General features: G+C 58.6%; 1 protein-coding gene across 1 annotated transcript; it reads left to right on the forward strand.

The window, feature by feature from the left end:
- The first annotated feature begins 610 nt into the window (after positions 1–610).
- LOC133362044 (catenin delta-2-like) lies at positions 611–23,262 on the forward strand. Its single transcript, XM_061581015.1, has 9 exons — positions 611–657; positions 1,157–1,301; positions 1,977–2,175; positions 2,292–2,409; positions 11,993–12,128; positions 13,926–14,053; positions 14,263–14,443; positions 21,005–21,239; positions 21,759–23,262. Exons 2-9 carry the CDS (start codon positions 1,178–1,180, stop codon positions 22,003–22,005), a joined length of 1,368 nt encoding a protein of 455 aa, XP_061436999.1. The 5' UTR covers positions 611–657; positions 1,157–1,177; the 3' UTR covers positions 22,006–23,262.
- Positions 23,263–23,826: the final 564 nt, after the last annotated feature.

A 23,826-nucleotide genomic window follows, 5' to 3' on the forward strand; every position in this document is an offset into this window, starting at 1 on the left:
CCCTGCTGCTGCTGCCCCTGCTGCTGCCCCTGCTGCCCCTGCTGCTGTCTCTGCTGCCCCTGCTGCCCCTGCTGCCGCCGCACCACCGCTTGGCTCCCTGCCGCGCCGCTGGTGGTCCGGCTTCATTGGCGCTCTCAGAGGCTGCTTCTTTACCAGCACCGCCACCGCCGCCACTGCCAACACCGCCGGAGGGGGGCGGCAGCGAGAGAGAGGAGGCTTCTCGGTGGGGGAGGGTGGGGGAGGTGGCTGGTGTTGGTGGTGGGCGTTGGTGGTGTGGGCGGTTGGTGTTGTCGGTGGTGGTGGATTGGCGTTGGTGGTGGCGAGTTGGTGGTGGTGGTGGCGGAGGTGGCCCGGGTGTTGGCGGTGGCGGTGTTTGGCTGGTGGTGGTGGGGCGGTGGTGGTTGTGGTGTTGGCGGTGGTGGCGTGGTGGTGGTGTGTTGTGGCGGTGGTGTGTTGTTGGCGGTGGTGGCGGTGGTGGCATGCTGGTGTGGCGGTGGTGTTGGCGGTTGGTGGTGTGTTGGCGGGTGGGGTTGTGTTGTTGACTGTGGTGGCGGTGATGCCAGAAACCTGACAAGTTTGGCGGTGGCGGTGGTGTGGGCGGCTGGGAAGCTGCGCTCAATATTCACGCTGCTCGTTGAGTGTGAGGAGGACGACCATGTGAGACCACGGGTGGGGCGCACGGGGGGACAAGGATATGTGTCTGTGTGTGTGTGTAGGTCGACTCAGCCTCAAATGTGTAAACATCGCTGCTAGGGCGACAAAGGGCATGGTGTTGGCCACCGACCCCCTCGTGTGCCGTGCCGGCCTTTACAGGTGCTACTCGCTCACAGCACTTGCTCCTACAGTCTGTTAAGGCTACACGGGGGATTTTTGTCTGTGAGGCAGTCGCCCTCCAACAACAACGGAGGACGGAGGAGCGACGCTCACAACAACGAGCGGAGCGCCGGGTGGCTAAAGCACGGCAAGTTGGCACAGTAGGGGGCACAGGTGGTGCATTACCCAGTCATCTCGGTCATCTCAGTTGACCCGTGGCACCTGGGTTTGCCCCTTGACCTCCTGCCAGTGGGCGTTTGACACTTCACGTGGCCTCAAGGTGCACATGGTCTGGCGAATGGCGGTTGTTTGTGCATCTCCTCACCTCCCCGTGCCCCTACAGGTGCTTGCGTCTGCATGCGAGATGTTGCAAGTCCTCAGCTCCAGCCATGCTGGCGCATTGGCATTTAGCAACAATGGAAGCCTCGCGGCCTTAGCCAGCCTGCTGGGACGCACTCACAACCCTCACACCCTGGAGAAGATCACCGGTAGCAACCCACCCACACTCACCACCCACACTCACCACCCACACTCACCACCACCCACACTCACCACCCACACCACCCACACTCACCACCACCCACCCTCACCACCCACACTCACCACCCACACTCACCACCCACACTCACCACCCACGCTCACCACCCACGCTCACCACCCACGCTCACCACCCACGCTCACCACCCACGCTCACCACCCACGCTCACCACCCACGCTCACCACCCACGCTCACCACCCACGCTCACCACCCACGCTCGCCACCCACGCTCGCCACCCACGCTCGCCACCCACGCTCGCCACCCACGCTCGCCACCCACGCTCGCCACCCACGCTCGCCACCCACGCTCGCCACCCACGCTCGCCACCCACGCTCGCCACCCACCCTCGCCACCCACGCTCGCCACCCACGCTCGCCACCCACGCTCACCACCCACGCTCACCATCCACCCTCGCCACCCACACTCGCCACCCACCCTCGCCACCCACACTCGCCACCCACGCTCGCCACCCACGCTCGCCACCCACGCTCACCACCCACGCTCACCATCCACACTCACCACCCACACTCACCACCCACACTCGCCACCCACCCTCGCCACCCACACTCACCACCCACGCTCACCACCCACGCTCACCACCCACCCTCGCCACCCCTACCCCAGGCACGCTGTGGAACCTGTCGCGCCATGAGTTTCTGAGGGCTGCGCTGGTGGAGCTTTGCCTCCCGGCGCTGGTGGAGCACGTGCTGGTGCCAGAGAGCGGCTGGAGGAGCAACTTTGGAGACTTGCCCGCCTCAACCTCCCCACCCGGCTCGTCCGCCTCGCCTTCCGCGGCATTCTGCAACGCCTTGACGTGCCTACGGTAAGGGGCGGTGATTTCGTGGTGGACGTGACGGGGAACGCCGCGGTTGACGCGACGTCACGCGGTGGACGCGACAGGGAACGTCGGGGGTTCACGTCACGGCGGTGACATTGCAGGGAGTTGAGCTCGGCAGATCCGGACGGACGGCTGAGCACGTGGAAGGGCGAGGGGCTGGTGGACTGCGTGCTGCGCTTCGTCCGCTCGGCACTGAGAGGACGCAACATCGAGACCAAGGTGACCCCCACAGCGCGATGGGTAGCGGTGGTGTAGCGGTTAGCGCTACGCTGCTCTATGAACCCGGCGGCGGGTCCAAGTGTGTCGAGTCCAACTCGGTCGCAGACGTTGTCTTGGGAGCAACACTCTTCAGCGACACAACACAAGCTACACTTGGGTGTTGACCGCGTGACTAGAGGCTTCTTCAACCCGATGCGGATCTTCATCGCCAGCAACACGAAGAACCCCGAGCCTTTCACTCTTTGGTCTGCATCAGCAGCAGGCCACGCTTTCCCGCCCGTTGACAGACACTTGCGTGGCGTCCGAAACGTCGTGATTTAATTTAGTTTTAATTTTATTTTATTTTCACCTACGTGACTTTACCGAAAACACCAAAGAGTATGAATCATCGCAGTCGCGAAAACTTCAGATCTACAACCCCTCGCCCCGCCCACCTTCTAGATCTTTCCGGCTCTTTCCCGAAGGCTCCCCGAAGGCTCTTGTAGACCACGTGACCGCCCAGCGGCCCCCCGTCCACCGGTGGCCCCCTCCAATATCATCCGGTCACGTGTCGGCAGGTCAACCGGCGTATCGTGCCCCAACGTAACCCTGGCTGGCTGACGCTCCCTCTCGCTCCCTCGCCGGGAGCCCGCACCGCACGCCGTACGTGGTGTCTCCGCGCTGACCAGCGCTCACCCAGCCCCGCGAGGGCTGGTGGTACTACGCCCAGTGAGCGGGCTGCACGTAATGCCAACACATTATACGCCGTGGCTTCGTAAGCCCGGCACCACACAGTGACAATCACAGTCACTACACAAGCAAGAACATCTGCTGGACTACATAGTGACGGACCAGCGGATGCGGGCCCATGTCCTTGACACCAGGACCTACCGTGGAGCTGATCTGCCCTCTGACCATCGACTAGTCATCAGTAAGATGCGCCTGCCATTCTTCCACTCCGGTGGTGGGTGTACACCCAGGACCCCATTCCAACCTAAGGTGGCCTGGTCTCAGCTGATGAAAGTTGCAAGCGAGAATTTCATCATCGCTTGCGGCTGGGGTTGGCATCGTCCCCCACTCCTCATGTCGAGGGTAAATGGGCGAGGTTTAGGACTGTGGCTCATGCAGCTGCAATGGCTGCTTTGGGTACACGGTCCAGACCTCCTCAGAGACCCTGGCTGACAGAGGAGGTGTTCAGGCTGGCTGAGAAAAAGCAACAGGCCCACTCTCATCGTCTACAGCATCCCATGTCAGAGAATGAGGCGGCTTACCGCAGCCTTCGCTCAGAGGTTCGGAGAGCCGTGAGGCGCTGCGAGGATGGTTGGTGGTTGCAGGTTCCTGAAGAGATGGAGTCTGCCTCAATGGCCCGCGATCACAAATCACTGTTTAATTCCATCAAAAAAGTGACCTGCAGCACCACACCTATTACCATCATTAAGGGAAAGAACGGTGATCCAATCTCCGACCCATAGGAACAGGTTTGCAGATTTGCTGAGCAATTCTGTGAGGTCCCGGGAGAGGGGAACTCCCCCAGCCTGCAAAACATTGTGGGACAAAGAGAGGATAACCCTGCTGAGGCTGCGGTGCCTCATTATTTGAAGAGGAAGTCACCCCCTGTGAGTGGCTGGCTGAGCTGCCATCTAAGGAAGTACTGAAAGCGATCCAGAGCCTGAGACCAGGAAAGGCACCGGGCAGAAATGATCTCTCAAGAGAAATGCTGAGGGAGGGTGGCGTTTGTGCACAGACTGCCCTACATGACATAATAACAAGAGTCTGGACTACTGGACGGTTCCGCAGGATTGGAAGGATGCCCTGGTGGTCCCCCTCTTGAAGAAGGGCGACCCTGCACAGACTAACAACTACAGGGGCATCTCACTCCTCAGTGTGCCGGGAAAGGTCCTGGCAAGGATTATTCAACATCGCCTTGCTAGGCATGCTGAGGAGAGGCTTGCGGAGCCCCAATGTGGTTTCAGGAAAGGGCGGTCCTGCACAGATGCCATATTTTCTGTCCGTCTGCTACAGCAGAGGTGTTGGAAATTCCAACAAGACCTACATCTCTGCTTTATTGACCTGGTCAAGGCCTATGATACCATCAGTAGGCCTGGGCTCTGGGTTGTTCTTCGTGCTTTCGGAGTCCCTGACCCTCTGCTCACGATCATTAAGGACCTTCATGATGGTGAGCGGGCCCGGGTAAAACTACATGGCCGGGGTGTGGACAGGGATGTCCTCTGGCTCCCGCATTATTTAACATCTATTTCGGCCGTGTAGTTTGTGAAGCCTTCAATAGCTGTACTGGTGATGATGATGGTGATGATGGTAATGATGGTGATGATGATGGTGATATGTGTGTGTGTGTATCTGCGTGTGTGTGTATACCTGTGTGTGTGTGCGTATATGTATGCGTGCGTGTGTATGTATCTGCGTGTGTGTGTGTGTATGTGTGTGTGTATGTATGTGCATGTGTGGGTATGTGGGTGTGTGTGTGTATGTGTGTATGTATGTATATATGTGTGTGTATGTGCGTGTATGTGCGTGCGTGTATGTGCGTGCGTGTATGTATGCATGTGTGTGTATGTATGTGTGCGTGTGTGTATGTATGTGTGTATGTATGTGCGTGTAGTGTATGTATGTGTGTGTGTATGTGTGTGTATGTGCATGTGTGTGTATGTGCGTGTGTGTATGTATGTGCGTGTGTGTGTGTATGTGCATGTGTGTGTATGTATGTGCGTGTGTGTATGTGCATGTGTGTGCGTGTGTGTATGTGCATGTGTGTGTATGTGTAATAAACCTCCTTGAGACGGCTTCCGGAATCAGTCCTTTTTATTTTCAACTTCCACAGTTACACTTTACACACACTCCCCGTTGCTGGCAGACAACGGAGAGAGGGCAGACTTCTCGCCAAGTCCCCACCGCGCACGTGGCACCCAGAGCCCCCGTACGCGCGTGACTCTTGCTCTTGTCGTCCCCAAGTCTGCTCACGACTGTCCTCTCTCTCTTAATCCCTTCGTCACGTGGTACCCCCCAGCCAATCCTCCATAGACAGTGTTGACCGCTCCCGATGGTTCCCTGTCAATCCCGGGACCACGCCTCTGATCCGGCTCCCCATTAGCTGAGGCCCCGATTGGCCAGGCCAATCACCCCTGCTGACGTGCCGCGATCACGCCGAGGCCATGCTCCCTGGCTCATCCCTTATTGGCTACAAAGCAGGACCGGCAAGCCAATCCCCACGTGAACCCTCTATGGCTGTTATTACATCATCCCCCCCCCCCCCCCCGGTGAAAAAAATCAGCCATCTCGGCTGGGAAAAGGGTGATCAACCAATTCCGTAAAACATCTTATTAGGGCACCAAGGTGCGTTTAACAATAAAGGGTGACGGCGTCCCCGCGCCGAACAACACTTAAAAACAGTCACCCATGTAAAACCCGACATACATTAGGGCGCCCCTGCAGCGCGGTAACAACAGGGAGAACAGCTAGACGATCAAACGTTAACGAAACGGGAGAGATTTCAATCGCGTACGCGACGCGGGACCCTCTCTGCTTCCGGCGCATGGTCGCTTCGCTTTCAGATCGACAGGTGGTGGTAGACTTGAAGAAGAAGGTTGTTGGTTTTCGGTCATGTCCAGGGCAAGCCCCGTTGGAGGGGGGGCAGCGGGGGCTTCCTCAGCCCTCAGAACCTGTTCATCTGTAGGAGGCACAACACAGTCCCCCTTGGGATCAACGGGTGTGGCAATCGGCGTAATCGGCCCGGCAGACCCCGGCAGGTCAGCTAGTGGGGATGAAGGACCGACACGCGCATCAACATAGGGTTTAAGTCGCGAGGAATGAACATACCACCGACGGTTTCCGTATTGAACGCGGATACTCTGTGCGTTCCGAACATCTATCAGTGTCCCGGGCCCCCACCATGGCCTGTGCAGTTTAGGGGATGTGCTCACCGGTACCTGGGGGCAGTGGAGCCACGCCAGGTCTCCCACTGACCAAGGCATGCGAGAATGCGATCGACGCGCATACCGTTCATTCCTTACCTGGGCACGGGCCGTCGCACACCTGGCAGCCTCTCGCGCCTCCGTAACTCGTTCAAGCGAGTCCCGCACGTGATCAGGCAAGGAGCGAGACGGTTGTTTACTCGGCTTACCCAGTTACACATCGATGGGTGGAACATTCTCACGGCCATACATAAAAAAAAATGGTGAGTATCCCGTGGACGTGTGTGGAACCATGTGGTATGCCGCTAAGATGCCTGGTATGTGCAAGTCCCAATCGGTTTGCTTTTCACTGACCGTGTGACAAAGCATAGCCGAGAGGGTACGGTTGAATCGTTCCACCATACCATCTGTTTGCGGATGGTATGGGGAAGTGCGAATTTTCTTTGTACCCAGCGCGTCGCAAACCTCCTTAAGCAATTTAGAGGAGAAGTTCCGCCCTTGATCTGTGAGCAGCCTCTCAGGTGCCCCCTTGTCCATGACATACCCGTTCAAGAAAGCGTCGGTGATGGACGCAGCCGTTTGGTCGGGCAGAGGCCAGGCCATCGGCCATTGAGAAAAATATTCCACCCCGACGAGAAGGTATTTATTGCCTCTAGCCGAAGGGGGAAACGGGCCCAGAATGTCCAGAGCAACCAATTCGTTGATGCGGGACACCTCAATGGAACGTAACGGCGGTACATAGGGGTTCCGAGGCAGTTTCCTCTTCGCACAATCATGGCATGAGCGGACAAAGTCATTGACGTCTGCCGTCATACCGGCCCAAAAAAAATCCTTTTGCATCGCGGCCAAAGTCTTTTGGACGCCGAGGTGCATCAACCTATCAGCGTGCAGAGCGTGAAGCAGGTCGTAGCGAAGTGAAGCAGGCACGACCAAGCGTGGTTGGTCAGACAACCCGTCGGTGCACATTAACAATCCCAACTTGCCTCGGAACATCTGCCACTTCCATCTCGCCAATTGAGATTTTTGTTTCCCTACCAATTTCCGTAGCAGAGACAGCGAGGCATCAGCCTCCTGCTCACGTAACCAGACCGCATGCGGCAGCCGTAAGGTATCATCGGTGTCCACCGACACCTTCTGGTCGTCCTCATTCGCTTTCGCCCCTGTATCGTCCTCATTAGCTATCGCCCCCATAACCGGGCAGGGCGAGGTGGGCGGTGCCGTGCAGCGGTGCGTGCCCGTCAGGCAAGTGCACGGAGGAACGGGTGGCAGCCTCGAGAGCGCGTCAGCGTTCGCGTGACGGGCCCCCTTTCGATATGTAATATGGAAGGAAAATTCCTGTAACGATTCCAACCACCGAGCCAATTGGCCTGACGGCTGGTCCAATTTCAAGGAGTATTGCAAAGCCGCATGATCAGTGCGAACAAGGAATTTCCTTACAGGTACGGCTGGTACAATCGAACAAAATGCACAATTGCCAAAAGTTCCCGCCTCGTCACGCAATAGCGTGTTTCCGCAGGGGACAGAACCCTGCTGCCATACGCCACCACTCGCTCAACACCGTCCTTACGTTGCGACAAAACGGCCCCAATGCCGATGTCACTAGCATCCGTATCAAGGATGAACGGCTGCAAGAAGTCTGGGTAATCTAGCGTAGGCGCCGTGGCGAGGTGGTCCCGAAGCACTCTAAAATAATTTTCTTCCTCAACTCCCCATTTAAACCTTTGATTTTTGCCCGTTACAACGTGTAATGGTTTCGCCAACGTCGCAAAGTTCTTAACGAAGCGGCGATAATAGGAAGCGAATCCTATAAACCGCCGAACATCACCCACGGAAGTGGGTGTGGGTCACTCTCGAATACATTTTATTTCAGAGGGTCAGTTGACACGCCGTCCGAGCTGACAATATGACCCAAGTAACGGACAGAGTGTTGCAAAAGGTGACATTTCCTAGGTTTAAATTTGAGGTCAGCCGCCCGCATTCTTTGAAAAACCGTCTCTAGGCGTTGGAGGTGTTCCTCGAACGTGCGGCTGAAAACAATAATCGTCTAGATATATGAGGCACGTTTCCCATTGTAGTCCGGCCAACACCAATTCCATGAGCCGTTGAAACGTCGCCGGAGCCGCATTCAAGCCCATAGGCAACCGATTAAATTCAAAGAGACCTTGCGGCGTGCGGAATGCCGTTTTGGCTTTTGACTCGTCATCGAGGGGAAGCTGCCAAAAGCCCGAGGACAGGTCGAGGGTGGAAAAGAATTTAGCACCCGATAAAGCATCCAATCAGTCATCCATCCTCAGTAAGGGGTACGCGTCCGCCACCGAAATCTTGTTCAACCGGCGGAAATCAACGCAAAATCTTGTACCACCATCTTTTTTCTTAACCAGAACAACGGGCGCGCCCCAAGGGCTGTTGGACGGCGAAATAATCTCCGCCGCCAGCAATTAATCTACTGCCCTGCGCACGTGCTCCCTTTCTGCTGGGCTCATGCGATGAGGGTGCATACAGATGGGCGGTGCCGCACCGGTGTCAATATGGTGCGACAAAAGCGATGTGCGGCCGAGGTCCAAATCATTTTTGCTGAAAACATCAGCGTGCCGTAGTAATAGTGAACGCAGAGCGTTCCTTTGTTCATTCGACAAGGAAGAATTTTCCCCGCATAAATCTGCGATCCAGCGTTCTTGCGAACGATCGTGTGGGGGCCCACCAGCGGGCATCCGGGCGTGCGGCGTTTCGTTACAAGAGGCGAAATCAGTAGTGGCGTGAGCCAGCACCGATCCCTCCGGAACAACAATGCGGTCAGGTCCCCCATTCAACACCTGTATGAAAGGTGCCTGACCTGGTCGCACGATCATTTGTGCCGCCGCCAAAGAAAAGGATTTAGATACCGAATTCGATGGGGATAATAGCACACCCTTCGCATCCCTTCCAATCTGAAGGGGTTTTCTGTAACACAGCGGAATGAGCATTTGAGCTCCCGACGGAACCTCCACCATAGCAGCGACTACGGCCGTAACTGCGTTACCTGTAGGCGCACTGGCCAGCAGGGAAGGCAGGAACGCCATCCTACGACCCCCCGGCATTTCCAAACAATCCTGGTCGACCCGTATATTCAGCGGCAGCAGGAAATCAGTACCAAGCAAGCATGGGACAGCCAGCGAGCGAGAGATCAACACAGGTCCTGCAGCGGTAATATTTCCGATAGCGATGCTCACATCTACCTGACCACAGATACCCATGCTTCCCTCATTCGCGGCAACACACGCATCATTAACCTTGCATATCCGCGACGCAGGAATGGACAACAAATGAAAAATAACATCTGAAATGATGGTAGCAGATGCGCCAGTGTCCACCAAGATACGGATGTCAACGCCGTCGATGGTACCCCGTACCGTCGACTGAGCCCGACGCCGCAGCCACAACCCTGCGAGCCAATTTCTTCCACTGTGTAGCAGAGCGTGTAAGTGGTGCAGGAGAAGTGAAATTATCCTTAGGAGTGTAAGAATGAGTGTGAGTGGATGAGTGATGTGACACGACCTGCCGGGTGTCCGATTTGTGCCGACTCGCCCGAGGTTGTTGCAGTTCCGCAGCAGGTGGAGGAGATGGAGGTCCCCTTGGCGGAAGAGGCGACAGCAGAGGTTGGCAGCGGCAGTCACGGGCGAAATGGCCTCGTCTGCCACACTTGAAACACGCGGCCGTCGTCGGCCGGCGGTCGGAAGACCCGGCCCCCGCACGTGGACGGCCTGCGTAGTCGCCTCGCTGGTCGCGCAGCCGCCGTCCCGGAACCCTATGCGGAGCAGTGGACAACCAGTCGTGGAGACCACCCCAAGGGCGGCCCGTCGATTTCAGGTTTCTCTGTCCACGCCGCCATCTGGTCCCAACACTTGATATTAAACTTAGCGTCCAGGCAGCGCGCCACCCATCGCGATGTGAGCGGTTCGTGGCCACAGACTGGTAGAGAAATGTTGAGCTCCTGAGACAACTCCAGCATACGGGAAAGGATGAGAGGATCCAAATGATCGGCCGTCGCGTCGGGGTAGGCAGCCATGGCCAGCGCCATCAACGCCCCCCGATAAGCCAAAGGTGACTCCTCCGATCCTCGGCGACGCGACATAAATTTTCTGGTGGCTGACGTCGGTGGGTCGTAAAATTCCGCCATGTCTGCGAACGCATCTCGCAGTGTCTTCTTCTTGGACGCTGGGATGGAGCGGAAGACCCCCAGAGAAACGTCATCAAGCAGTGTAGGTAGCGCTCCCAGCGCCTCATCCTCCGTCCAGTTGACGGATCTAAAAGCCGACTCGAAGCGCCACGTAAAAGCACTCCAATCGCCCCCGGCGAGAAATTCTTTGATCTGTGGAAGGCGATGTCCGCGGTGGCAAGCGTGCGCCGCGGGCGTCTCCGACTGCTGTTCCCGCGTCCCACCCGTTGCAGGCAAAATGGCGGCCGACGGCTCCCGCGCAGCCGGCCCGCCCACAACGACGGCTTCTTCCCGCGTGGCAGGAGCAATGGCGGACCCAGTTTCTTTTTCAGGACCCCTTCCCGCGGCGTCCAGCTGATCCGCAATCTGGCGACCCGCGGCTGGAGAGGACGCTACAGCGGTCACCAGACTCAGCAGAATAGCGTGTAACGATTCGATCTGCTCCGCCATCAGCCGCCATCCGTCTTTTGTTCCTGCGGTGGTCGCATCTTCTCCCAGTCGACGCGGAGAGGCGTCGAGGAGAGAAGTATCAGCAGGCGGCATAGGGGCTGTAGCCCCCAACAGCTCATCTTCATCCGTCTCGACCTCTTCCTCCGATGGAGGCACGGGCAGGTTCTTTTTTCTGAGGTGTTTGGACATCTTGACGATCGTCCCAACGGTCGCAGAAGGACTTCTGACACCAATGTAATAAACCTCCTTGAGACGGCTTCCGGAATCAGTCCTTTTTATTTTCAACTTCCACAGTTACACTTCACACACACACTCCCCGTTGCTGGCAGACAACGGAGAGAGGGCAGACTTCTTGCCAAGTCCCCACCGCGCACGTGGCACCCAGAGCCCCGTACGCGCGTGACTCTTGCTCTTGTCGTCCCCAAGTCTGCTCACGACTGTCCTCTCTCTCTTAATCCCTTCGTCACGTGGTACCCCCCAGCCAATCCTCCATAGACAGTGTTGACCGCTCCCGATGGTTCCCCGTCAATCCCGGGAGCACGCCTCTGATCCGGCTCCCCATTAGCTGAGGCCCCGATTGGCCAGGCCAATCACCCCTGCTGACGTGCCGCGATCACGCCGAGGCCATGCTCCCTGGCTCATCCCTTATTGGCTACAAAGCAGGACCGGCAAGCCAATCCTCACGTGAACCCTCTATGGCTGTTATTACATATGTATGTGCGTGTGTGTGTCTGCCTGGAGAGCGGCGGTGTAGCGGTTAGCGCTACGCTGCGCTATGAATCCGGCGACCCGGGTTCGATTCCTGCTCACGGCCAACACCAGTGACGATTATCTGAACCGGTCCCGGGCCTCCCCTAGGTCGACTCAGCCTCAAATGAGTACCTGGTGCGGTGTGTAAACATCACCACTGGGGAGACAAAGGCGGTCGGGCGTGGTGCCACCCCCTCTTGCGCAACTAACAACACTCGCCCCTACGACCCGTCACGGCTACGCGGGGGAGCTTTGTCTGCGTCTGCCCCCGTGTCCGCAGGCGGTGGAGGATGCCGTCTGTGTCCTGCAGCAGCTGAGCGTCCACATGCTGCACCACGTGCCGCACTGCGGAGACTCAAGGCTGGGGGGGGGCAGCTGGGGGGGAGCTGCCAGCCACAGCTCCACCCTGAAGACAGGTGGACACTGTGACCCCCTCACTCCCCCCCTCATTCCCCCCCCTCCCCCCTCACTCCCCCCTCACCCGCTCCCTCTCACTCCCCCACTCCCCCCCTCCTCCCTCACTCCCCCCCCCTCCCCCTCACTCCCTCCCCCTCACTCCCTCCCCCCCTCACTACCCCTCCCTCCCCCCCTTCCCTGTGTGTATAGTGTAGTGTATAGTGTAGTGTATGGTGTAGTGTCTAGTGTAGTGTGTGATAGTGTAGTGTATAGTGTAGTGTAGTGTGTGATAGTGTAGTGTATAATGTAGTATATAGTGTAGTGTGTGATAGTGTAGTGCGTTATAGTGCAGTGTGTGATAGTGTAGTGTACGATGTGCGTGTGTATGTGTAGACACCGTGTGTGCGTGTAGACACCCGTGTGTGTGTGTAGACACACCGTGTGTGTGTGTAGACACGCCGTGTGTGTGTGTAGACACGCCGTGTGTGTGTGTAGACACACCGTGTGTGTGTGTAGACACACCGTGTGTGTGCGTGTAGATACCCGTGTGTGTGTGTAGACACCCGTGTGTGTGTGTAGACACCCGTGTGTGTGTGTAGACACACCGTGTGTGTGTGTAGACACACCGTGTGTGTGCGTGTAGACACCCGTGTGTGCGTGTAGACACCCGTGTGTGCGTGTAGACACCCGTGTGTGTGTGTAGACACACCGTGTGTGTGTGTAGACACACCGTGTGTGTGCGTGTAGACACCCGTGTGTGCGTGTAGACACCCGTGTGTGTGTGTAGACACCCGTGTGTGTGTGTAGACACACCGTGTGTGTGTGTAGACACCCGTGTGTGTGTGTAGACACACCGTGTGTGTGTGTAGACACGTGTGTGTAGACACACCGTGTGTGTGTAGACACACCGTGTGTGTGTGTAGACACACCGTGTGTGTGTAGACACACCGTGTGTGTAGACACACCGTGTGTGCGTGTAGACACACCGTGTGTGCGTGTAGACACACCGTGTGTGCGTGTAGACACACCGTGTGTGCGTGTAGACACACCGTGTGTGCGTGTAGACACACCGTGTGTGCGTGTAGACACCCGTGTGTGCGTGTAGACACACCGTGTGTGTGTGTAGGCACACCGTGTGTGTGTGTAGACGCACCGTGTGTGTGTGTAGACACACCGTGTGTGTGTAGACACACCGTGTGTGTGTGTAGACACACCGTGTGTGTGTGTAGGCACACCGTGTGTGTGTGTAGACGCACCGTGTGTGTGTGTAGACGCACCGTGTGTGTGTGTAGACGCACCGTGTGTGTGTGTAGACACCCGTGTGTGTGTAGACACCCGTGTGTGTGTGTAGACACACCGTGTGTGTGTGTAGACACACCGTGTGTGTGTGTGTAGACACCCGTGTGTGTGTGTGTAGACACCGTGTGTGTGTAGACACACCGTGTGTGTGTGTGTGTGTAGACACACCGTGTGTGTGTGTGTAGACACACCGTGTGTGTGTGTGTAGACACACCGTGTGTGTGTGTAGACACCCGTGTGTGTGTGTAGACACCCGTGTGTGTGTGTAGACACACCGTGTGTGTGTGTAGACACACCGTGTGTGTGTGTGTAGACACCCGTGTGTGTGTGTAGACACACCGTGTGTGTGTGTAGACACACCGTGTGTGTGTGTGTAGACACCCGTGTGTGTGTGTGTAGACACCGTGTGTGTGTGTAGACACACCGTGTGTGTGTAGACACACCGTGTGTGTGTGTGTGTAGACACACCGTGTTCCTGTCCGCCTTGCTCCGCGCCGTAACGAGGCCTACGCCTGCAGGCTGGGAGCTGCTGTACCAGGCCGACACAGTCAGCTGCTACGTGTCGCTGCTGCAGCAGTCGCACAACGTGCTCGTGCTGCAAGCAGCAACACGCTCCATCTACACGCTGGCCAGCGGAGACACCCAGGTGACGCTCCCTAGCAACGCTCCCTAGCAACGCTCCCCAGCACCGCTCCCTAGCAACGCTCCCTAGCAACGCTCGCTAGCAACGCTCCCTAGCAACGCTCTATAGCAACGCTTCCTAGCAACGCTCCCTAGCAACGCTCCCTAGCAACGCCCACTGTTTGACTGTCTGCGTGGTGATGGTGTTGCGTTGCCGTGCGCCGTCGTGAGCAGTGGTCGGCGTTGTCCCGCACGGCCGTGGCTCACAACGGGGGGCTGCCCTGCCTCCTGGAGCAGCTGCGGAGCGGGAGGAGCAGGAGGAGCGGCGACGACGAGCGCCGTCTGCTGGCGTACACCTCGGTGCACGCGCTGCGGGTCCTCGCTCGCAATGACCCCAACAACCAGCGCCTCATCGGTGAGATGCGGGGGGGTGGGAGGGAGGGAGGTGGTGATGGTGGTGGTGATGGTGGTGGTGATAGTGGTGGTGATGGTGGTGGTGGTGATAGTGGTGGTGGTGATGGTGGTGATGGTGGTGATGGTGGTGGTGGTGATGGTGGTGGTGATGGTGGTGGTGGTAATGGTGGTGATGGTGGTGATGGTGATAGTGGTGATGGTGGTGGTGATAGTGGTGATGGTGGTGGTGATAGTGGTGATAGTGGTGATAGTGGTGATAGTGGTGATAAAGTGATGAAGGTGGCGATGGAGGTGGCGATGGAGGTGGCGATGAAGTGGCGATGAAGTGGCGATGGAGTGGCGATGGAGGTGGCGATGGAGGTGGCGATGGAGGTGGCGATGGAGTGGCGATGGAGGTGGCGATGAAGTCGTGATGGAGGTGGCGATGGAGGTGGCGATGGAGGTGGCGATGAAGTGGCGATGAAGTGGCGATGGAGTGGCGATGGAGGTGGCGATGGAGGTGGCGATGGAGGTGGCGATGAAGTGGCGATGGAGGTGGCGATGAAGTCGTGATGGAGGTGGCGATGGAGGTGGCGATGGAGGTGGCGATGAAGTGGCGATGAAGTGGTGATGGAGTGGCGATGGAGGTGGTGATGGAGGTGGCGATGAAGTGGCAATGAAGTGGCGATGGAGGTGGCGATGAAGTCGTGATGGAGGTGGCGATGGAGGTGGCGATGAAGTGGCGATGGAGGTGGCGATGAAGTGGCGATGAAGTGGCGATGAAGTGGCGATGAAGGTGGCGATGGAGGTGGCGATGGAGGTGGCGATGAAGTGGCGATGAAGTGGCGATGGAGGTGGCGATGAAGTGGCGATGGAGGTGGCGATGGAGGTGGCGATGGAGGTGGCGATGAAGTGGCGATGGAGGTGGCGATGAAGTGGCGATGGAGGTGGCGATGGAGGTGGCGATGGAGGTGGCGATGGAGGTGGCGATGGAGGTGGCGATGGAGGTGGCGATGAAGTGGCGATGGAGGTGGCGATGAAGTCGCGATGAAGTGGCGATGGAGGTGGCGATGGAGGTGGCGATGGAGGTGGCGATGAAGTGGCGATGGAGGTGGCGATGAAGTGGTGATGGAGGTGGCGATGGAGGTGGCGATGAAGTGGCGATGGAGGTGGCGATGAAGTGGCGATGGAGGTGGCGATGGAGGTGGCGATGGAGGTGGCGATGGAGGTGGCGATGAAGGTGGCGATGGAGGTGGCGATGAAGTGGCGATGGAGGTGGCGATGGAGGTGGCGATAGAGGTGGCGATGGAGGTGGCGATGAAGTGGCGATGGAGGTGGCGATGGAGGTGGCGATGGAGGTGGCGATGGAGGTGGCGATGAAGTGGCGATGGAGGTGGTGATGAAGTGGCGATGAAGTGGCGATGGAGGTGGCGATGAAGTGGCGATGGAGGTGGCGATGGAGGTGGCGATGGAGGTGGCGATGGAGGTGGCGATGAAGTGGCGATGGAGGTGGCGATGGAAGTGGCGATGGAGGTGGCGATGAAGTGGCGATGGAGGTGGCGATGGAGGTGGCGATGGAGGTGGCGATGAAGTGGCGATGAAGTGGCGATGGAGGTGGCGATGGAGGTGGCGATGAAGTGGCGATGAAGTGGCGATGAAGTGGCGATGGAGGTGGCGATGGAGTGGCGATGGAGGTGGCGATGGAGGTGGCGATGAAGTGGCGATGAAGTGGCGATGAAGTGGCGATGGAGGTGGCGATGGAGGTGGCGATGGAGGTGGCGATGAAGTGGCGATGGAGGTGGCGATGGAGGTGGCGATGAAGTGGCGATGGAGGTGGCGATGGAGGTGGCGATGGAGGTGGCGATGAAGTGGCGATGGAGGTGGCGATGGAGGTGGCGATGGAGGTGGCGATGAAGTGGCGATGAAGTGGCGATGGAGGTGGCGATGGAGGTGGCGATGAAGTGGCGATAGAGGTGGCGATGGAGGTGGCGATGAAGTGGCGATGAAGTGGCGATGAAGTGGCGATGGAGGTGGCGATGAAGTGGCGATGAAGTGGCGATGGAGTGGCGATGGAGGTGGCGATGGAGGTGGCGATGGAGGTGGCGATGAAGTGGCGATGGAGGTGGCGATGAAGTCGTGATGGAGGTGGCGATGGAGGTGGCGATGGAGGTGGCGATGAAGTGGCGATGAAGTGGTGATGGAGTGGCGATGGAGGTGGTGATGGAGGTGGCGATGAAGTGGCAATGAAGTGGCGATGGAGGTGGCGATGAAGTCGTGATGGAGGTGGCGATGGAGGTGGCGATGAAGTGGCGATGGAGGTGGCGATGAAGTGGCGATGAAGTGGCGATGAAGTGGCGATGAAGGTGGCGATGGAGGTGGCGATGGAGGTGGCGATGAAGTGGCGATGAAGTGGCGATGAAGTGGCGATGGAGGTGGCGATGAAGTGGCGATGGAGGTGGCGATGGAGGTGGCGATGGAGGTGGCGATGAAGTGGCGATGGAGGTGGCGATGAAGTGGCGATGGAGGTGGCGATGGAGGTGGCGATGGAGGTGGCGATGGAGGTGGCGATGGAGGTGGCGATGGAGGTGGCGATGAAGTGGCGATGGAGGTGGCGATGAAGTCGCGATGAAGTGGCGATGGAGGTGGCGATGGAGGTGGCGATGGAGGTGGCGATGAAGTCGCGATGAAGTGGCGATGGAGGTGGCGATGAAGTGGTGATGGAGGTGGCGATGGAGGTGGCGATGAAGTGGCGATGGAGGTGGCGATGAAGTGGCGATGGAGGTGGCGATGGAGGTGGCGATGGAGGTGGCGATGGAGGTGGCGATGGAGGTGGCGATGAAGTGGCGATGGAGGTGGCGATGGAGGTGGCGATGGAGGTGGCGATGGAGGTGGCGATGAAGTGGCGATGGAGGTGGCGATGGAGGTGGCGATGGAGGTGGCGATGGAGGTGGCGATGAAGTGGCGATGGAGGTGGTGATGAAGTGGCGATGAAGTGGCGATGGAGGTGGCGATGAAGTGGCGATGGAGGTGGCGATGGAGGTGGCGATGGAGGTGGCGATGGAGGTGGCGATGAAGTGGCGATGGAGGTGGCGATGGAAGTGGCGATGGAGGTGGCGATGAAGTGGCGATGGAGGTGGCGATGGAGGTGGCGATGGAGGTGGCGATGAAGTGGCGATGAAGTGGCGATGGAGGTGGCGATGGAGGTGGCGATGAAGTGGCGATGAAGTGGCGATGAAGTGGATGATGGCTGAGGTGGCGATGGAGTGGCGATGGGAGGTGGCGATGGAGTGTGGCGATGAAGTGGCGATGAAGTGGCGATGAAGTGGCGATGGAGGTGGCGATGGAGGTGGCGATGAAGTGGCGATGGAGGTGGCGATGGAGGTGGCGATGAAGTGGCGATGGAGGTGGCGATGGAGGTGGCGATGGAGGTGGCGATGAAGTGGCGATGGAGGTGGCGATGGAGGTGGCGATGAAGTGGCGATGAAGTGGCGATGGAGGTGGCGAGGAGGTGGCGATGAAGTGGCGATGGAGGTGGCGTGGAGGTGGCGATTGAAGTGGCGATGAAGTGGCGATGAAGTGGCGATGGAGGTGGCGATGAAGTGGCGATGGAGGTGGCGATGGAGGTGGCGATGAAGTGGCGATGAAGTGGCGATGGAGGTGGCGATGAAGTGGCGATGGAGGTGGCGATGAAGTGGCGATGAAGTGGCGATGAAGTGGCGATGGAGGTGGCGATGGAGGTGGCGATGAAGTGGCGATGAAGTGGCGATTGAGGTGGCGATGAAGTGGCGATGGAGGTGGCGATGAAGTGGCGATGGAGGTGGCGATGAAGTGGCGATGGAGGTGGCGATGGAGGTGGCGATGAAGTGGCGATGGAGGTGGCGATGAAGTGGCGATGAGTGGCGATGAGTGGCGATGGAGGTGGCGATGGAGGTGGCGATGAAGTGGCGATGAAGTGGCGATGGAGGTGGCGATTGAGGTGGCGATGGAGGTGGCGATGAAGTGGCGATGGAGGTGGCGATGAAGTGGCGATGGAGGTGGTGATGGAGGTGGCGATGAAGTGGCGATGGAGGTGGCGATGAAGTGGCGATGGAGGTGGTGATGGAGGTGGCGATGGAGGTGGCGATGAAGTGGCGATGGAGGTGGCGATGAAGGTGGCGATGGAGGTGGCGATGGAGGTGGCGATGGAGGGCGATGGAGGTGGCGATGGAGGTGGCGATGAAGGTGGCGAGGGGAGATGGAGGTGGCGATGGAGGTGGCGATGGAGGTGGCGATGAAGTGGTGATGGAGGTGGCGATGGAGGTGGCGATGGAGGTGGCGATGAAGTGGTGATGGAGGTGGCGATGGAGGTGGCGATGGAGGTGGCGATGAAGTGGCGATGAAGTGGCGATGGAGGTAGCGATGAAGTGGCGATGGAGGTGGCGATGAAGTGGCGATGGAGGTGGCGATGGAGGTGGCGATGAAGTGGCGATGGAGGTGGCGATGGAGGTGGCGATGAAGTGGCGATGAAGTGGCGATGGAGGTGGCGATGGAGGTGGCGATGAAGTGGCGATTGAGGTGGCGATGGAGGTGGCGATGGAGGTGGCGATGAAGTGGCGATGGAGGTGGCGATGGAGGTGGCGATGGAGGTGGCGATGAAGTGGCGATGGAGGTGGCGATGGAGGTGGCGATGAAGTGGCGATGAAGTGGCGATGGAGGTGGCGATGAAGTGGCGATGGAGGTGGCGATGGAGGTGGCGATGGAGGTGGCGATGAAGTGGCGATGGAGGTGGCGATGGAGGTGGCGATGGAGGTGGCGATGAGGTGGCGATGGAGGTGGCGATGAAGTGGCGATGGAGGTGGCGATGGAGGTGGCGATGGAGGTGGCGATGGAGGTGGCGATGAAGTGGCGATGGAGGTGGCGATGGAGGTGGCGATGGAGGTGGCGATGGAGGTGGCGATGAAGTGGCGATGGAGGTGGCGATGGAGGTGGCAATGAGGTGGCGATGAAGTGGCGATGGAGGTGGCGATGGAGGTGGCGATGAAGTGGCGATGAAGTGGCGATGGAGGTGGCGATGAAGTGGCGATGAAGTGGCGATGGAGGTGGCTATGGAGGTGGCGATGAAGTGGCGATGGAGGTGGCGATGAAGTGGCGCTGGATGAGTGGCGATGGAGGTGGCTATAAGTGGCGATGGAGGTGGCGATGGATGGTGGCGATGGAGGTGGCGATGGAGGTGGCGATGAAGTGGCGATGGAGGTGGCGATGGAGGTGGCGATGGAGGTGGCGATGAAGTGGCGATGGAGGTGGCGATGGAGGTGGCGATGAAGTGGCGATGGAGGTGGCGATGAAGTGGCGATGGAGGTGGCGATGGAGGTGGCGATGGAGGTGGCGATGGAGTGGCGATGAAGTGGCGATGGAGGTGGCGATGGAGGTGGCGATGGAGGTGGCGATGGAGGTGGCGATGAAGTGGCGATGAAGTGGCGATGGAGGTGGCGATGGAGGTGGCGATGAAGTGGCGATGGAGGTGGCGATGGAGGTGGCGATGAAGTGGCGATGGAGGTGGCGATGCAGGTGGGCGATGGAGGTGGCGATGAAGTGGCGATGGAGGTGGCGATGGAGGTGGCGATGAAGTGGCGATGAAGTGGCGATGGACGGTGGCGATGAAGTGGCGATGAAGTGGCGATGGAGGTGGCTATGGAGGTGGCGATGAAGTGGCGATGGAGGTGGCGTGAAGGGCGATGGAAGGTGGCGATGAAGTGGCGATGGAGGTGGCGATGGATGGGCGATGGAGGTGGCGATGAGTGGCGATGATAGTGGCGATGGAGGTGGCGATGGAGGTGGCGATGGAGGTGGCGATGAAGTGGCGATGGAGGTGGCGATGGAGGTGGCGATGAAGTGGCGATGGAGGTGGCGATGAAGTGGCGATGGAGGTGGCGATGGAGGTGGCGATGGAGGTGGCGATGGAGGGTGGCGATGAAGTGGCGATGGAGGTGGCGATGGAGGTGGCGATGGAGGTGGCGATGGAGGTGGCGATGAAGTGGCGATGAAGTGGCGATGGAGGTGGCGATGGAGGTGGCGATGAAGTGGCGATGGAGGTGGCGATGGAGGTGGCGATGAAGTGGCGATGGAGGTGGCGATGCAGGTGGCGATGGAGGTGGCGATGCAGGTGGCGATGGAGGTGGCGATGAAGTGGCGATGGAGGTGGCGATGGAGGTGGCGATGGAGGTGGCGATGCAGGTGGCGATGGAGGTGGCGATGAAGTGGCGATGGAGGTGGCGATGGAGGTGGCGATGGAGGTGGCGATGAAGTGGCGATGGAGGTGGCGATGGAGGTGGCGATGAAGTGGCGATGAAGTGGCGATGGAGGTGGCGATGGAGGTGGCGATGAAGTGGTGATGGAGGTGGCGATGGAGGTGGCGATGGAGGTGGCGATGGAGGTGGCGATGAAGTGGCGATGAAGTGGCGATGGAGGTGGCGATGGAGGTGGCGATGAAGTGGCGATGAAGTGGCGATGAAGGTGGCGATGGAGTGGCGATGGAGGTGGCGATGGAGGTGGCGATGGGAGTGGCGATGGAGTCCGCTCACCACCGTCTCTGCGCGCTCCCCAGGGCTGCACAATGGCGTGAGGATCCTCACCGCGATGCTGCCTGACGCTGCCGAGGCAGGCGGCGGTGGCGGCGGTGGCGATGGTGGCGATGGTGGCGAGGCCTCGTGGCTGGGCGAGGAGGGGCTGTCGGCAGTGCTCTGGGCGCTGACGGCGCTGGTCTCTGGCAGCGTCGCCAACGCTCAGCGGCTGCATCGCGGCGGTGGCATCAGGCGCATCGTGGCCATCCGCACCAGCCGGTGAGCGGGGCGGGGGTGGGGGAACGATCCACGCTCAACCACGCACACTCACCACCCACGCTCACCAGCCACACTCACCAGCCACACTCACCACGCACACTCACCACGCTCACCACCCACCCTCACTATCCACACACTCCAAGCTCACCACTCACGCTCACCACCCACACTCACCACCAACCCTCACCACCCACCCTCACTATCCACACTCACCACCCACCCTCACTATCCACACTCACCACACACACTCACCACCACTCACCAGGCACACTCACCACCCACACTCACCACGCTCGCCACTCTCACCACCCACACTCACCACGCACACTCACCACGCACACAAAGATCTTTGTCTTTGTGTCTGTGTGTATCTGTGTGTGTCTAGGTCGACTCAGCCTCCCACCCCCTCGTGTGCCGTTCCGGCCTTCACAGGTGCTCGCTAACAGCACTCGCCCCTAAAGTCTGTTACAGGCTACACGGGGGATCTTTGTCTTTGTGCGTGTGTTGGTGCTGTGTCAGGACGGCGTGCAGCCAGGACCTCTTTGCAGCGAGGGCTTTGCTCACCGTTCTCTGGGCTCACCACGACCTCCGCGCCAGCTACAAGAAGTGTGGCGGCTGGGACAAGGAGCACTTCTTGTCACCGAGATGCCACGAGCAGCAGCAGCGGCGCCGGCAGCAGCAGCAGCACGTGCACTCGCTGTGGCACCAGTGGCAGCTGTGCCAGCAGTGGCAGCTGTGGCAGCAGTGGCGCCAGTCGCAGCTGTAGTAGCAGAAGCAGCAGTAGCAGAAGCAGTAGTAGTAGTAGGGGTAGTGGCGGTAGTAGCAGTCCGCTCGGCGGACGCTGGCGTTCTCCTCTTGAATCTTGACTTGAAGCTTTCGTGCCTTGCAGGGATTTATGGGTCTGTCGGTCAGGTGGCGTGGGTAGGTTCAAGAAAATAACAAAAAACTACGACGTTTCGATGGCAACACAAGCGGTCGTCATCAGTGTTGCGATGGAAACGTCGCGTGTTTTTGTTATTTGCTTTGAACCTACACACGTGATGTTACCGACAGACCCCAAAGAATATGCTCTTCTTAACTTCGCTTGTTGATGTTGATGAAGATGTCGATGGTGCTGTTGTTGATATTGTCGTTGATGTTTATGATGTTGTTATTGATTTTGATGATGTTGAGGATGTTGATTTTGTTGTTAAAGATGTTGATGTCGTTCGACCGGTGGCTATGGGAACAATTACCCTAGGGGAGGCTAATTGACCCGACCCAGCCAAGGTGCGGGTCTGGACTCTGGCTTCCTCGGAACTCGCCCTTACAAGGACAAGCGGGACAAGGGGGTCCAGGGTCCTAAGCTGGCTGGCTGGCGGGTCTTGACCTGCGACTGGCCCTGATCGGCCAGGGAGCTGCCCTTTTATGCCTCGTGCCCAACGAGGGGTGGGGTTGTGTGCGCCCCCAGGTATCCCACAGAGCACACAGCCCCCCCGTTGGTGGCACCAAGGGGCTTAAGCGTCTGGGGTGCCTGGGATCCTAGCGCCTGGCACCAAGGGGCTTCTCTGCCTAGGGTCCCTGAGCCCCCAGCAGCCCCTCCCCTCTTGGGCTGGCACAGTAGCGCCTCTCATGGCACTGCACCTGTAGTATAAATGGGCTGTTCTATGGCGACAGTGGGTGTACTATACACAAGGGCTCACTAGAGGGCACATTCCAGATGTGACGGAGCACGTGGCCCAGAAGGGGATGGCCACGTGATGTGGACCCAGAGTGTGACTGACGGGGGGGAGGGGGGGGGGGTGCGGAGTCCCCCCGTGGTTCTTCAACCGCGGGAAAGAAGTCGTCCACTTCCATCTTCGCTTTTCAGCCTCCGTACGCGTCGCCTGTTCCCGTCCAACCGTAGCGAAGGGGTTCCGCTCAAGCGGCGAGGTGGTTAGGGACGGTGGCCACCACCTTACGTGGTTAGCCCGCGATGAGCGCAGTCGCTCGCAATGTACTTGGTTCACCTGGGAACGTTGAATAGTGTTGGCTGTGTGAGAGATTAAAACTTGCTGCCTCCCAGTCTTGGTGTGCGGCTGATGAGAACCCACTGCATGTGCATTGACGTGTGGTAATGGGATGTTGCGGGCGTATGTTTTTTTTGTACAAGGGAGATCGTTTAAACGCAGTTTTTTTGTGTACATCTGGTGCATAATGGTTGAATGATAGCTTTCAAACACTGCGCAAAATTCATGCAGAACTGCTGTGATCCGCTGTGACACGGGGGAACACCAATATAGCTGCTGATCTTATTATCTGTGGGGCCATCTGCGAATCTTTACCTTCCAGCTAAAAGGAGCTAAATGACAGATAACCTCGCCAACAAGAGGATGAGAATACCACGTGACTCTTCTTATCCGCGAGATATCTAAACATGATTTCCCAATTTTATTTTATACTTTTCAGAAAAACAATATATACAACACCGCGTCACCTGATGTTCAGATTTGGCCACAGCTGTTCACAAACCGCATAGCCAAAATCTTAAATGCCGTTTGTTTTGTCAATATAAATGGGAGCCGGCTGTTATGGTATAATAACGACGTGCGCCCGCTAAACTCAGGCC

This window comes from Lethenteron reissneri, unplaced genomic scaffold (assembly GCF_015708825.2).
Source record: "Lethenteron reissneri isolate LAM-NWPU_2019-01 unplaced genomic scaffold, ASM1570882v1 scaffold_1348, whole genome shotgun sequence".
NCBI classification, from domain to species: Eukaryota; Metazoa; Chordata; class Hyperoartia; order Petromyzontiformes; family Petromyzontidae; genus Lethenteron; species Lethenteron reissneri.

Coding starts and splice junctions, on each gene's coding strand:
- LOC133362044 (XM_061581015.1), top strand. CDS start 1,178: ATGTTGCAAGTCCTCAGCTCCAGCCATGCTGGCGCATTGGCATTTAGC. Junction 2,410..11,992: donor GACGCAACATCGAGACCAAG/GTGACCCCCACA, acceptor CCGTGTCCGCAG/GCGGTGGAGGATGCCGTCTG. Junction 14,054..14,262: donor TGGCCAGCGGAGACACCCAG/GTGACGCTCCCT, acceptor CGTCGTGAGCAG/TGGTCGGCGTTGTCCCGCAC.